This window comes from Perna viridis, chromosome 7 (genome assembly GCF_037379345.1).
Source record: "Perna viridis isolate PV_CMFRI_1.1 ecotype Kerala chromosome 7, ASM3737934v1, whole genome shotgun sequence".
Lineage (NCBI taxonomy): Eukaryota > Metazoa > Mollusca > Bivalvia > Mytilida > Mytilidae > Perna > Perna viridis.
Window position 1 is genome coordinate 40,074,306 of NC_142451.1, and position 17,509 is coordinate 40,091,814.

Genomic DNA, 17,509 nt, shown 5'->3' on the forward strand with positions numbered 1-17,509 from the left:
TTAGTTGTGATATGAAAACTCCATACGCATGTGCTAAAGGGATGTTGCCACTGATGAAAGGAAAGTTGACGATACGGAATTATTCCACACTTCATCAATAGTGCTTCCGCACTGGATTTACTAGTACATGGACTGGTATATTTAAAAAGTACAGATCAGCTATACGTTTTAATAAAAAATGCAGTTAAACCTGTCATAACCGAATCTGAATAAACCAGACTTCTTCGTCAGTCCCTTTTTTATAATTTTTTAAGCATATCGAACCCTTCATGCCGTTACTTGCCTCAAATGAACGAAACCTCCAACCTAACAGTACGTGCGGTTTACACGGGTTTGGCTTTAATTGTGCTATTTACATCACTTATATAGTTTACATATGTCAATGGACGGCAAATAACTTGCGTCAGCATTTATACCACGTCCCAAAATCAAATGACGACAATATACATGTACGTATAATTTTTGTGTCGGTATTTTATTTTAAGGCCTATATGGCACCTACACGTATATGTTTGTAGGCTTGCAACAAATAATACTAAGTCGGTTAGGATATATATTTTATTAATATTTATTCACCTTACATATGTCTTAAATATTAAGCTTCAACCGTAAAGATTTCATTTTCGGACTTTGGTTGTACGGAATAATCGAGTATGAATTCTTCATTATTGCGGAGTAGGTTTCAATTATTTTGTGCGGTTTGCTTATCCATGACCGATTTTCCAAAGGTTGTCAAATCACAGTTCAACTGGATGAAAAACATCAATGATAACTATGTTTTTTTTAGAGTTTTGATGCATTTTGTTAATAAACATGTAGTTTTTCATGATTTGATTCTATTGTCCCCCCCCCCCAAATGTTAGATGAAGCTGGCGTGCAAAATTACACGCTAATTGTCCAGCACAAATGTTTATGCTTTTATCACATGCATCATATAAGTAAAATATATATCCTTATGCTTCATCTGGTATTCTTCTTTGGTATGCTGCTCTTTTTCTCCTAAAATAGTTCAAATGGATAGTTGCTACAGTGTGGGTTAAAAAGAAAACAGACAAGGCAATACCAGGGGCGGATCCAGGATTTGAGTTTGTGGGGTGGGGGGGGGGTGTTAATTGAATTAAATACCATGCAAATCAAGGCAAAAAATATTATGGGGTGAAACTTGTAGTGAAAAATTTTTTTCTTACCAATTTAGGGAGGGGGGCGAACGCCCGACACGCCAGTCCTTGGATCCGCGCCTGAATACTAATACACGCACACAGCGAATAGTGTCACACATTCAAGATCAGTTTTAATTGAGGTGCACATTTGATTTTTATATGAATCGGACGTGATACCGTGTATGATTGACCTACGATTTCATATGATTATTACTATTAACATTAAGATGTGATAACTCGTACATGATAAATGGGAAGTGTAAGTTACTCGCTTCAAAAGGCGTTAAACACTATATGAGTCTCGAAATTCTAAGCTATCGGTTTCCAATATAAACCATTACTTTATAAACTTCTATTGAAACCTGCGGTTCAAATGTTTTCATAATGCACTTTATCTGACGTTGGAAAGTTGTATTTACATGACACTACCGTAAACGATTGTGTAATAATTATGTACCACTCCATATAAAATTCAGACACTGTTTATGGTAAGGGGATTCATGGTGTAGAAAAACCCATGGATCCGACAATACTTTTATGATCTACATATGCTATTCTTTTATGTGACGATAGTCTTTTCTGTGACGATAGTCTTTTCTGTATTTAGATCTGTACTTATCTCAAAAGCGCAACAACCAAATGAAAAACTAAGACTGGTTATGTGAACTATAGCTGTTTCTGGACAAGAAATAAAAGTGAATTTGGTGGGTTTTTGATATGCATGAGCCACCTCCTGTCTGATTTTTATAAAGACTGCCACTTAACTAAACCTGTCTAAACCAAACAATAAATGAATCGAGAAGATCCATAACCTGAAACTTTTTAAGTCTCTTCATATCAGTTTAAGTGTCTGTCCCTGTAAGAATCAGGCAGTAGTTGAAACATAGTATGAAAAAAAACATCGTTTTGATAGTGTAATTTGACCACTTGTACCATCATTTCAAGGAAAACAGACAAGATTTTTCATATCATGCTGGACCATTGAGTTACAATTTCATTGAAATGCACTGAAAATGAACATTTCAAGGGCAGATAACTCTGTCAAAAAACTCATTTTTCTAAGATTCTATTTAAAAATTTCTGCGCAAATCCAGTGATGCAGAGATCAAATGATGTTTTTTTTCAAATAGAGAAAGTATCCTTGAGTGATATTAAATTTTCAGATCGGTGGGGTTTTGACATGCATGTTTCTGATTTTTTCCATTTTGCCTGATTCTTACAAACACTTGTACTTAAATATATTTTGAACCCGGGTAAACCGAACACCTGTCTAATCCAAACAAATTGTATAGTCCGGTTATGACAGGTCACACTGTATAAGTGAATTGCGTCTTTTGACAAATTTAAAACAGTTAATCTACCTATAACATCTGTACAGCCCGGGTATGCTGCTCTCAACACAAAGTTTGTCTTTTATGTTAAATGATGATTGGTCACTTGAATCAGTTTCCATGGATACGTTAGGTTCGTCTAAAACAGGGTATACGTCAAGATTTGAGTTATCACTTCCTGGAATATTTGTTAAATTTTGAGAACATTGGTGATGCATTATAACGATTGTGATATCAATAAGTAATATCTGTCTGTTAAACTGATACATTTTATCAATGAATACAAAAAATCCACACATATTTGTTTAGAGCTCCATATACTCTTTCTGATATATTATTTAAAAACACATGCTTCAGCGATTTTTGGCAAAACATTGATTGGTTTATCAGTGGCAGTTTGCCACCCCCTTTTTGTTTAAAAAAAATGTCATTTCCATGTGAAAAATTAAAAAAAATGACAAATAATGTCCTAGTACCACCTCTTTTCTAAGAAATCCCGACTGACACCCACCCACCTCCTCTTCAAGATGTATGGTTTAACGTCTTATGTCAGAAATTTCTTGTAATTCATTTCAGTAAGAGAAAATTTGATCAAATTGAAAAGACCTGCTTTAAACAAACAGGATTATGAAGATGGGTTTGTCTAATAACCAAAATACAATATAATTACATATACACGTATTTCTTTTCATGCGCTATCAGACCAGTCATAGTGACTCCGCGAAATTTTTTTTAAATGCTAACCCAACCGATGCAAGTGACTCAAGGTCTTTGTCAGAATAAAATATTTCCCACTTCATATGTGAGTGTGTGTTAGTGTGTGTTTATATGTGTTTTCGTCTTTATTTGATGAATATGATACTGGATTCTCATTATGTTTTCTTGACAATCACTTAGTAATTCCTAATTTTACTCTTAATTAAGCTTGTAAGTCCCGCCACGCGCCGCGACGTTTTTTTTTTGTATTCCGATTTACTTCATACGTCATAAATTCTATCGGTGTCTGAAGCGCTGTTCTAACAAATTTGATACTTTTGCACATGCATCATGCCATAGTCTCTTAACAAATCTCGCATATTCGCCTTGATGTGTGAAACGCACAGTCAGGTCTGTACTTATTAGTGCAATTTAAATAGTTTCGGATTGTCAAAATATTCCCGAATGTCCAAATGTTTTACTAGAAGCGTAGGTCAGACGAATTTCTTCCAGGCGATAATTTTAATCAAATATTGCCATCTATTATCATTATATAGGTAAAGGTCCACTTAAGATTCATTTAGAGGATGATCAGCATTTATATAGAAGTATCTATTAGTGTTTAAGAGGGTGTCCACGGAAGACACAGACAGTGGACGGTACATGTCAAATTTTGTCACGTTTTCAAACAAAATGAATACTTTAATTTACTATAATCGTAAGAATGACATAAAATACACAAAGAGGACTATAAACGTTAAAATAAAGGGAAATAACTCTTTGAGCTGTGTATATTTTAGTTTATTTCTTAGGGAATTTTTAACAAATACTATGAGTCATCCACTTTTAATATAGAAAAATCCCTCTTCTCTCTGACATCAATATGAGTTGAACAATTCATTGGTACAAAACAAAATTAAATGGCGGGATTTCATTTTCTCAATGTAGTCATTATCTTTTTATCTCCATGGTTTCTACATGGACAGATTCTTGAAAAAAACAAAGACAGTCAGTAGCGAATATAAGGAGTTTCCTTTTGTCAGAAAATTTCGTTCATTTCGTGCAAATTCGTTCAAAAACGAGCAAACGATTACCCAGAATCCCCTCTTTTTTTCAGGAAACAAGATCAAACTCAATAATATCTCTTCATCATGGGGTAGTAATAAGGAGTTGGAAAGTGATGAAAAAAATATTGGTTAAAAATTAGTTTGTAGTGGGAAATATCTGGCGAGAAATATTTTTCAGTTTAACTTAACTAAAATGTAATGACTTTTCATTACCTTTTCAATCTTAGATATATAGCTTTAATTAATATTTTTATTCGTAAGTGTGAATTACTGAAAACTGTAACACCTTGTTTGAAAAAAAAAAACGACTCGTCAACGTATTCTTTATCTTGCGCCATTCTTTGGGTGAACATCAACGTTTTAAAATTTTATTCCAAAAACACCCTAGAATCTGCTATCATCGTCGACATTTTATGTTAAAAAAGGTAATTTCTAACATAATCATATTTCAATCATTGATGCATCTAGACTAAAGTTAAATCCTTCTACCGGTATACGCATGTTTCACACATTAGTCAGCTTAATCACGAAATGTTCTTTTACAATTTTATGAAATCCGCAATAATTTTAAATCAAGTATTTATGTTACATAATTATATGTAAAAACAAAGAAAAGTCTTAAATGACAAATTTGTAAGTTTTTCATGTATTGGAACTGTATATTTAGAAATAATAATTGCGTTCATTTATTAAGTCGTTCTCCTGTGACAAGACGCCTACCTGCGTTGTAATAGGTAGTGAGATTTAATACCCAGTTAATTGACTTGGCTAAAGGATTAAAGGAAGAATCGGTTTGTCGCTGGCTTGTCACCGAGCGGTCTAGGGTTCGATCCTCGGTGGCGGAGTATAATTTTGGGAGTCAACTCGTGCTCTCCCGTTACAATAGTAAAACATCAATTAAAAATGTTTAGGCATTTGTAATTTTGAGAAGAAATAATAAATCCCATGTTATATTAACTTTAAAATTCCATAGTGTGAGTTTCATTTATTTTCAGTTTAAATCCGTCGCATTTTTCGCAATGCTAAAATCATTCATTTTCGAATTTACAGTATCATATTGTATGATAAATTAATAGCTTTAACATCATTCAGTTTCCGTTTTTTGATAAATCGTTATATTTTTATAATGATAATAATAATAATAATAATTGCTGTTATTTTCTTCTAAATATTCGTACCATAAATTGCAGCGGACGACAATTATATTTTTAAAAATACTTACCGAGCTGCCATGATGAAGGAAATCGTTGGTCTAACCTTTTTCCAAATCTGCCTTGGGGTCGCCACTGTGGTGCACCATTTCCGGTTGTGATCGTCACAAGGAACACAAACGTGAAAATTGTGATAATTTCTGCTAGTTTCATTACCTGAAAAAAAAAGTTAAACAATAATCATACATTATAATATAACACACGCACAAGAAGAAGAAAAAAAATAGCAATAGAAACAAAAGCTCAAATACGATGTTTTGTAGTCTTTTTAATACATACATTGCCTTTTTAGCAGATCGTAACTAATATTCAACATTTATATACCAGTACATATCACATATCAAAATTAACACTCAAGTCGAAACCGCTAGAAGTCGCGTCATTGCAACGCTTTATTCCAAGGTATACTTTGATATATCGCGTATTACTCATGAACATTTCACCCGTTCGTAGGAGTTGTGATACATTCGATTCTGTTGACAAATATTGCATTCTAATAAATTGATATGATACTTTCATACAGTTCTTGGTTCATCATTCTGTTCACGTCTTTGTCTAAACAATGCATAACATATCATGAAATCGGGTGTCAATTATAAACATTCTGTGCACAATTTCTATTTTAGTATGCCCAAGAACATAGTATTTATTTATCCGAAGAAAAATCGTAGCTTTCAACATTTTAGTTATTTTTAAGAACCATTCTTTTAACGATTTCTGTAGGTCAACACAGAAGCAACTTAAAAGGTACTTATAAATAAAATCTAACATGCTGAAGTCTAGCTCCTCTCATTTTAGTTCTGGAAATGTGTTTATACTGCACGGTTGCCTCGAGTTTAAAAAAATCTTCTGTTTTTAGCGTTAAAATTATTACGTTTAAATAGTTCTGTCAAGATAACCAAACTACTTGTTTGATAAATTAATATTAATTGATATGAAATTCCAATCATTTGTCATATCTAATAGCATGGGACTTAAACATTATTACCCAGGTCTTTGTATCAATTTGAAACTGTTTGCTCTGCAGATTTCAAGCTTCCGTTTAAATGTTCTAGTTAAATTTGAAACAGATATGAAATGAGATCCGTCGTGAACACATTTCAATTGTTGATTGTTAAATCTGACTTGGGTTTTAAAAGCATGATTTCCAAATCATTAACCTGAACAATAGAAACTGTGCAATCTGACTCTTTTGGATTCACGTGTTATATAATTTTTTTTCCGCTTTTGATGATTTGATGTAGGTTTATCAAAATAGTCGAATTTTTACATATTTGTGTAATTAAAGCGAAGGAATTTGAACTTAAAACATTTCAAGACAATACGTATTGAAAATCAGAAAAAAAAGTGCTTTGGAGTATGCACTTTGTTAGGAATGTTGTTCGGAGCTCGACTATCAAATAAAAAATTGATAAAGAAAAATAAATAATGAAATGGTGATCAAAATATATTGTGATAATTTCGAACAATCTGTCAAATTTATGTTCGTCTGTGTCGTGAATAATGAGTTGTCGAAATATTGCTAGAAATTGAAGTTACCATTTGTCTTTTATCCACCCCTTAAAAAAATAAATACTGTTCCCGATGACCAATTTTGAAGTGTGAACGTAAGTGGGAAAGTTGCTCCCATTTTCACACAGTGTCAAGTATAACAATAATAATTCCAAAGTAATTTTAGACTTTCGGACTTTTCATCTTAGTCTGAATGTTTTAATTTTCAGCCCGTTCAATTTTGGCTACCACTAAATAGAATTTCACACACATCACCCCATTTCCGTTTTAAGGAAGCAAAAACCAAATAATAAATTATAAATTAAAATGAACCGTTTCTGATAAAAAAGACAAAAAAATACTTTTGAAGTATGTAATGCGTCTTTGTGTGTGTGTGTGTGTTCAGTCCTTCAATTTTGGCTACTGTTGTATAGAATTTCAAAGACTTCATCCTTTTCCCTTAATGAAGCAGAATTAGGAAGAACCGGTTTGACAAAAATCAAGCAGTTATAAGTATGTAATACATTTTAAAACATCACGTGATTATTTTTCACCGAAATTTGAAATATCACAAAATTCAACACCTACTAAACAAGAAGGCATTGCACATGGAGTAATTCTCGGTGTTGAATATCGATTCTAACTTCGATAATTTTAATTTTGGAAATTTGGGATCTGAGGGTATTTTTTTTTTTTTTTTTTTTTTTTGATTTTCTATTATTTGCATCTATTGTCTCTCTTAAAACATGTTTACAGCATACTGTATTTGTAACTTTAATGAAATGTGATTGGTAATTTTGTTTGATATAACAGTGTCTATGCACTTAAAACATAACGTTGAATATAGAACTTCGAGGATGCCAACATCAAAGTCTACATAGTGAATATTTTAACTTCAGACATCATAATCCTAGCAAGTATATTATATTAATATGCAATCCTATTAAATATTAAAATAATCAAAAAGAGTTTTATTCTCTGATGTAAAACATTGCACGAAATACAAGGCTTTTCTTCATTATGCTTATGCAAAGTTTGAATAATGAGACAAATAATGTGATGCACAAATGAACTTCAAAGACATTTGTTTTGCATTTTGTATCACAAGGAAAATTATACGGAGTGGGCAACAATTTAATTTTTAATTGACATGATGTAATTTATATTTAAAACTACTTTCCACACTTTTATGGTAACACATTCGAAAGTGATCTATGACTAAAGCAATATTTTGTTTATTATAGAAGTCTAATATATTGAAGTGAACAAACCTCTGGACTGAAATTGCAAAGAAATATATGTACAAGGAAAGTTGTCTACACCGAACTATGAATTATCAGAAACCAGTTCAAACAGACACATGATTAAGACCCTGGCTATTAATTTAAATTATCTTTAACATTGGTATACCTACCACCTGTCTAAATCGTATTAATTTTCAAAGTCCAAAAGCGGTTCCGTTTAGACAGGTTTCACTGTAATGCTAGACAAACGTCTATCCCAAAAATCAATTGTTTGTTCAATACTTATTATCATTTTGATTTTTGCACAGGTGTTTATGCGAAATAATCGATGTTGTCACAACTTTTTTACCATTAGGTAAGGTAATTTAATTATTTCCTACAATTGGTGATAGTGATCACGTGATTGAATACGTCAGATATTATAGACATTCTCATTGCGTCTTTATTTTAGAGCTTAAAGTATGTCCCTTCATATGTAATGGTTGAAAATAACAAAGACTTTTATTGTCATAATAGTTGAACTTCCCCTTTCTTAAGAACTTTTTCCGAAAGTAAACTTAAGCTATTTACCAGCGATTTTTCTTTTTACTTAAAAGCCCAGTCCGATCACTGAAACTTTTATATTTTTTATTTTAATTTATACTGTCTTCTTATAAAATACCCAGTTAGATCCTGATAAGCGTTCTTTTACTTTGTGTTTGTTTAAAAAAATTGACTTACAATCTACTGTTAAATTTAATTGGAGATGCACTGTGTATGCTTAATTTATTGCATAAAATGTCAGCATCACGGTACGTGTTTTGAGTATGTACATAAGTATAATGACTCAGAAAAATCATAGTATATTTTTTCGTATACAAATGTACCTTAAATTCTTTACATTTTAGCTAGTGTAAGTGCCGGTTTTAAAATATTTCATCGTATAATTCAATAAAAGTAAGGAACAGTTGTATTAACTGAATGTGTTGTTTATATTTGTTCCAGGTCAAATTAGCTTTGAAATTGTAATGCTTCAAAAGTTTTCTTTTGTCGTGTTCCTTGATGTCTTGATTTATGACACAAACAAGCCCGATATTTTGGTTTATATCTGTTATTTATAAAAAAAAATTACATTGTGTAAGTTTTTAATAAACGAAATAACTTGATTAGCGAATAGTCAACATTAATATATTGACATCAATGTCCTTTTTAATGCATCGTAAGAAAGAAACTTTAAACTGTAAATTCTAATCAGTAAATACATTTTATCTATCATTGTTATTCTTCCCCCCGAAAGTTAAGAATTACAGAAAATGACAACAGACCTGTTTTCTTGATAAATATGCATCCACAGAATAAAGTTAGCTTCTATACGCCATCGGAGTAACTAATTGAAACCAAAAAATGGAAATGCTTGACGCGTTGATGCTCCTAAACTGTTAAATACTTCTTAAACTTTATGCGTAGCGTTACAGAGGAATCATTTTATTCATCTATCATTTTTCGAAGACGTGTTCCGGAATCATTGACAAATCTAATCCGGAAATGTAGCAAAATTACATTAGGAGCCGAAAAAACGTTCTTAATACTCTAATTACGAATTATTCAAGATAAAGTCCAACAATTGATTTGTAATTTGGCATATTGCATTGAGGGTCATATTAAATCATACTATAACAATGTCTAGATTAAGCCTTAAAATGTGCAAATGTATTAGAGAAATGTCATTTCCCAACTTTAGAAATATTTATCTATACCAATGTCTAGTCAGAATCCGATGGAGTTCTTTTTTGCTTCATTATCCTAATTTAATACGTATATATGTTTTTGTATGAATTGATTTTATTATTGAATGATTAGTGCCGTAATGATGAACGCACCCTAGGGAAGATTTCTCTACTCAATACATCTTTAATTGTGGGCTGCGACAGTGTTATGGCCATAAACTGTCCCTACCTGTTGTAATTCATAAATAAACGTTGTTTATTGATATGAAAATGCAGTAAAAAAATGGCAAATCGACGATCAAAAACGTTATTTTTCTTCGCTTTTGTTAAATTAAAATTTAGTAAAACATAGGTGGGATTTATTTTGTGTGTGTGTTTTTTTAGTTTTTGGGAATTTTTGGGGGATGGGGTGGGGGGTTGAAAGAGTGTATTGCTTTTTCTTTAACGGGTGACCCCGTTAGAATATGAAACTAACAAATACTGATAAACATGTGCTTGTTCTTTTTTAAGTCGCAAATGTTCAAACATTAGAAATAATGGACATTTAGAAGTTCCTAAAGGTTCAATAAATGCGTTAATTGATTAAATAAGTACAGTTAAGAAATCCATTTAAAAAAATCAGTTGGTACTGTTAAACTCAACTTGCCGTTCACAGACATGTCTAATATGAAAAAACGGAAAGCCCATTTTAATCGAAGTGATTGAAAAAAGTAGCATTTTTAATATTTTTTAATGACAATGTTTTTTTATCACGTTTTGTCAAACCACAGTATAACGAATACAAATAAACCTTAAACATTTTAATAATGAAAATAATCAATACCCTGTAATTGAAAAATTCGATATTCCATTCATATTACAGTGATAATGGCGATAAAGAAAGAAAATGCTTTTCGAGCAGATCTCGACATTTATCCTATGGTTGCATGTAGGATCACCGAGGACCACTTGTTGTGTTGTCTTGGGATTCTTTCGACTTGTGGAGAGCAAGGTTACTTTTATAGGTCAATATTTCTCGTCTTATACGAGGATGAGAACAAATGAACGAGTTAAGTTTGCTGACAAATGAGATAAGTCTGTTGACTTAAGAACTGAAAAGCGTAAAAGGTCAAAATCGAAGAAAAAATCGCACAATACAAAAACAAAAACAAAACAGAACTTCAAAGTACATGAGGGAAGCGAACCTCGCTAAAATTGAAGACAAATGATAGTTAATTGATTAAGGTCATAAATCATATTCAAAATGGCACTACACATTGGTTTATCAGGTCCTAGTGAAGACTCAACTGTTGTTTCATTGACATATTCATTAACCTATTTTTGTTATAAAAGTATTAGGACATTTGGTTTTTATAATATTTCTAAACTCAATTAATGTCATTGAAGCATTAATTATTGAAATTATGTTTTGGAAAAGCCACAAGAAGATTCTGTATTTGCCTGTCATACATTCATTGGTGGAAATGCACATGCGCAAATACATCTATGGTAAGTAACACTAAATCCTCAATGCACATGCACAGAAGAGGTAAATCTGATAATATGATGTCCTGCACGCTTTTTTTCTTTTTAATATAGTTGTTCAAACGTGTGACGCATCACTGCGATAAGATTTATAGCAATTCATAATTTTTGCTAACCTTATCTGTACCCTAGATATTGTAATGGATTATGGTGTTGCATGAAAACGAGATCTGTTCCAAGTCAAACGATCAAGCGTTGGTGCAAAATTAGTTCTATTTTAGTATCCTGGTTCAGTAACTCCACCTGTCATATAATAAAGCAGAAAGGTATTGCTATTTACAAATTGAATTTTGTTATTGTCGTTTTAAGGAAAGCGTAGTTAGTTTAAATGCTATGTAAACAAGAACAAGTTTAGAGATACTGTACAAGTGATAACTTCTTTGTCTTACATAAATATCCTTATGTGAAAATGTGTATATCTAAATTAGTAATTTAAACTTTAAAATATATTTACAGACATGCTATACATAAGAGACCAACACTAAGTTTGTCATCTATTTGACTTTGTCTACTGAAATGATTATTTATATTCCTCAACAAATATTCTGTAATGTTTCTAATTTCCCGATAGACAATTTGACATAAAAGATATTATTGTACACCAATTACCATTTTCTCTTTAAGCCGTTTACGAACCATTAGAAAAAAGGTAAATTGTTTCTCTTTCACGCAACTACAATAGTTTTTTCATCGATGAGGAATTATGAAAACCCTTTAAACCCGCAATAATAATACTGCGTTTATTTTTTCTTATCAATGATTACGGAGGCGATTCATTAATTTGTCATTCCTTTGCTGTTGACGCCGGAAGTAGGTGATTGTTAAGAGTTCGCAGAGCAATCATTACTAACAATTTTTAGCATGTAAGTCTAATTTCCAGTAATCGAAATGAATTGCATCGTACGAAAAGTAATTATTATAACTTTGACCTTTCATTTTGCACAGAAGTTTAACTGTGTCGCGTGCAATATGTATTTTGGTTTGCAATTTAGCTTTTACCCAATTACGCTTTATTTTTTTTTTAAATTAACGAAACACTGAAACAGATCGAAGTAGGTTCTGTAATCATGATGTTAGGTTCTGCCAATTGCCACGTTATAACTCTTAGGAGGATATCGAAAGTGAAACGAATATCAAATTTTCCAGCGTAGTACCAATTGCACGATAAATACATTTGTATTTATGTAAATAATTTTTTTTCATGATTTCGTCGTATAATTTACTTCTTTTGCAATATCATATAAATTTACAAATGATATATAAAAATAATCATCGATTTGATTGATTGTTGTGAGATTGTGTCACATTATCTTTAAAATCTTATTGGTCAAAAGCGACGTTATGGCGCTCCGAAAGTTGTTCCTTCGTAGCAACTAGTGACGTCATATATGAACGATCGCTAGAATATCAGTCACGCAGAACGACCAAATATTCAAGAGGAAACATAGAGAAAAGGGTTTCATAACTTGTGAAACCTGAGTGTCGCAAAATACCAAATTGCTTTACTTACTTTTTTTGTTTTTGGACCGGTGCACCTGGTCCATGCTCCCAGATTTGAGTGGAGTCCGAGTTGCTCATTTGCTTTTGTTACTTTGTATGTATGATTTTAGTTACTTTATGTTCTTTGTGTATGTGTGTTTTCCATGTCTGATCTTTGTCCCTGGATTACATTCTTTTGATTACCGCTATAACCTTGGTTCCCTTGATTACTCTTTTTTATATTTCATTCAGAATGAAAAAAAATATTACTGTTTTTCGTTTACTCGAAATCATATACATTTTTAAAATATATTTTTGAAGATAAAAAAAAGTAAAATATACCTGAAATAGATTTTATTTTATATAATTAGTTAGATATAAAATTACCACCAGTATAAAAAACGATGCGCACTTTAAAAACAATGTTATTTTACCAAAAACAAAAAAACAAAAAATACAAAAAAATACAAACAAAACAAAAACAAAACAAAATATTTTTGATGTATGCAAGAATTAGTAAAGAGAAAAATAGTTAACAAACCTTTAAAATGTATTCAGTGTCGAAAGTTATATAAAAAATATTTGCTAGAGGCACGCCGACTGCTGAATAAACTATCATGAGTGCATAAATTCAGTAATCATTTGATACTATTCCTTCAAATGTTTCATTTGTTCATCCTATGTGCAACCCGAAATAAGTTTTTACCAATAAATAGTCAAGAATCAAAATCGTTTAGAACCTTTATATACTTAAGGAATAATTTTGAATTGAAATTAGAGATATTGTTTCTGATTAAATTAACTATAGGAGTTTTATACATTTACGAATTTTCTATTTTATAAGCATTTCGTCGCATGTGATGCACATACACTTTTATCATTTTTATAATAATAATAATAATAATTATTATTATTATTATTATTATATTGTATTTTTTGTAGCTTCTACCGGTTTCACAAGAGTGCATGTTCATCTCTTTGAAAGTTGCTTTTAGCCTTAGAAGTTAACCCCTTAATATAAAAAAAAAATGAAATATGTATACTCGTTTCATTGTTAACAAGCTGTCTATCTAAAGTAACATTTTTATGACAACTTAAAATGTAATATCATTATATACCACATGTGACGCAAAATAATTGACATAGTCGCTACTGTTACATACAGAAAATAACGGAATGATATTGTAATTTGATAGAAATATAGTATTATATATTTTTAAACACGTAACTGTCTGATGGTATAAAATTATCCTTGAAATATTATCGAAATAGCACTTCAAGAATATTTATATATATCAACAACTTGAGAAAAAAACCTTCATATCTAATGAGTAACTAAATATCGGCAAAAACGTCAGTTAGACGATTCATGATTCAGTTTCCCATGTCTGGTCCTTGTACCTGGATTATATTCTTTTGATTACCGCTATAACCTGGGTTCCTTTGATTATTCTTTCAAATATGTCGAAGTCCAAAAACATGGCCTAAACGTGAAACAAGACGTAACGCACAGAAATAACTAAAGCACTATTCGGAAGGGTAAGCGTGTCAACTAACAGATCAAAGAAGTAATAAAAATCCAATGGGGGCATACAGATCTTGAGTTCATAACCAGAATCAGATGCCGAGTGAATTAGGGAAAACCCTGATAAAATCAATGTTCTATAATCGGATATCAAGGAATCTATCTCAATATGAGATTTTGACCAGATCGATGTACCAAGAGGACATTCTAGATCATAGACATTAGTCGATGAAAGGTGGAACTGAGGAAAGAGAAATATATTTGCCCTTGAAATGAACATGAACAATAAATTTCAAAACGTTTAAGATCCATATATTAAAAATGAGACGATTCTAGCAACATAACTGAGCTTTTGACATTCGTTTTTGGTACCTAATGAATTGTAGTCGATATGTACAACCGAATAGCGGGTGATTTTCGCGGACGACAAATTTTGCGGTTTGATCTATGAACAGAGATATTGAAGTTTTCGCGTTCATAGATACGTTCTTGGTGAGATTACTTTAAGATATCTAGATTTGAATTTTGCGAGCTTTTATGTTCACGATTTCTTTAACCTTGCGAATATAGCCAAAATTAGAACCACACACTTCAAGGGTTAGTGGGGTGTGGAGCCCTTGTCTTAAAAATTATCGAAATTTGAACTTATTATTCCTTGACGGAATACTAGTATTTGATCAATGTAAAACCTTTTTTGGGGTAGGTTAGGCCACAATATGCTACACAAATAAGTGAAAAAAAACATAATACAGTCATCTACAGGAGTAAAAAGATACACTTTTAAAAGCACGAGTAAACGTACCAAAATATACATATTCCATGTAATAACAATTTATCAAATACGGATATGAAACCTTTTCTCGGATTGTTTTATATTGAACCGAAGGTGACGCCTCTGTTTCAAATTAAGTGGAGGCTTGTTTTGTTATTTATATATGAGCGACTGAAAGAACCTTTTTTCTACAGTTGATTTTGATTTACTTCAATAAAATTTTATAAAACTTATAAAATTTACACAAAGGATACTCATGCTCCATAACATATAAGAAACCTTTCATTCATTATATTTGTTTGAATTCAAAAATCTATAATTTGTTTTAGTCACTAGTAAATCATATACATGTATTACTCAATTAAACTAATGTCGACCTATGTATGTACAATGCCTCTTAAGCTCATATTTGCATCAAATAGGCTCAGTACATGGAATCGTAACTAGACATTTATTTTTCCATGAAACATTAAAGTTTTCAGTTTGTACAAACCAAATTGAGACTTTATAGGCAAGAACCAATTAAATATGACAGTTTTATCAATATTCAGGATGTGCATTAAAATGGTGACTTTGTTAATAAAATGTCGATTGGAAATGTATTATGGCTTATGTCCTATGGCAGAAATTGTATGCATTTCAGGACGAGAACGCTTGACCAATCGAACAGACTTTGTTTTTCACTCTGAGACAGACCTTTATTGTCCTTGTTCATAGAAGCAATAACCCACGGAAAGGCATGCCAACAAACTCAGGCACATTATTCTGACCCCGAGAAAACCAGTCGTCACTCTTTCTGCTTAAATATTGCGTACTTTGCTGAGAAGTAAGACAACCAATCTAAAAGTATTTGTTGAGAATCGGCTATGGACCGACCCGACGAACTCCCGCACTCGATGCGATTACGCTACCCTGAGACCACCTGTATTGTTCATTAAAAGAAACATTTACTTTTTACAGAATTGAAGCAATAATATAAGCGAAATATAAAACAAAGACAAGGTTTAGGAATTACGCAACTCAGTGTAAATATCAAAGTAATCGCTGGATTAACTTTATTCCACTTCTTAACGAAAAAATCTTTAAGATATAAACACAGAGTATTTATAATGACACAAGGCATGCTATATCTTTATTTAAAGTTACCTCTTGAATTGTAAAAGGTAATAATTTTAAAAAGAATAGTTGATATTTTCTTTGTAATTGAAAGAAATCAAATTAAAAAAAAAGTCGAAATTACAAATACAAATTTACCAATTCCATAAATATTGAAAATTTGTTCTGTACACGTTTTTAAAATGAATAACCTCTCATCTGCAGCATTAGAACCAAGTTCAAGATTCAAAAAGAAACAATAAACAAGAAGTACTCAAAACCCAAATTATCGAAGTCAAATACTGCACCGATGGGTTTAACAAAAGTATGTCAAACAAGCTACGACATTGTAGCACCATGCTTAAACAGGAAAAAAATCGGTAACTAAGATATATTACAAGGTTTAGGCAACACAAATCTGACAACATGGTTAGTGAATACCCCCGTGACCTATGATAAACCAGCAGTTTCTCAGTCTTTTAGTTCTTAATACAAAAATACAATTATCATATGAATATTAAGAATTTCGGTATGCTGTACAAGGAGTGATTTCTCATTACAAGTCAAAGCTTTTCTGTAACACAAATAGTCGTGCAATCGTCCGTGTACTGATTTGAATCAGAAATATAACTGATGCAACATACTAGGGGTTCAAGGAAAGTGATATAAAAGAAGGAAACACTCCCTCATGAAACTCGTTTGGTTTTCGAATAACGAGAAAAACTTTTTATGTATAATTGATTGATTGATAATTGCTCGTGAATTATTAAATGTCTATATTTAGCTTCTTGTCAATATACGGGCGGGAAGATTTGTGTGTTTGTTTGTTGGGGTTTAACGTCCGAGCTGCAATATTTCAGCTATATTCAGACGATGAACATGAAATTGATGATAAAATGAACATGAAATGATGATGAAATGAAAAAGGGATGGGACACAAGGACAGTGGGGTCGACAAATTTTGATTGCCACTGGAAATAGGGAGAGGTGGGTAGGGTCGGGCAATTTAGCCTCCTGTGGCGGAGCCCTATGGTTCCTACTCCGGGAGAATACCACAGTATGGGTCTTTCACGTGCGAGGAACGTGGCATCTTTCCCAACACGGGGCACCACTATGGTTTGCGGTCAGGTTTTCCGTATAATAGTCTGACAACCCCAGCATGTAACACGCCAGGGGTACCCCATTCCACCACCTGGGGCACATATCCC

The 17,509-nt window shown here is 31.9% G+C and overlaps 1 protein-coding gene across 2 annotated transcripts in view; it reads right to left on the reverse strand.

The window, feature by feature from the left end:
• Window positions 1-582: 582 nt before the first annotated feature.
• The window catches only part of LOC148612682 (uncharacterized), a 30,712-nt gene continuing 13,785 nt past the window's right edge, over window positions 583-17,509 (reverse strand). For both annotated transcript variants that reach the window (XM_088590544.1, XM_088590545.1), the window contains exons 2-4: window positions 5,477-5,621; window positions 2,522-2,669; window positions 583-999 (exon numbers count right to left, since the gene is read on the reverse strand). In XM_088590544.1, coding sequence (XP_088446670.1) covers window positions 954-999; window positions 2,522-2,669; window positions 5,477-5,621 — 339 coding nt within the window. In that variant the 3' untranslated portion in view covers window positions 583-953. The remainder of the gene's footprint in view (window positions 1,000-2,521; window positions 2,670-5,476; window positions 5,622-17,509) is intronic.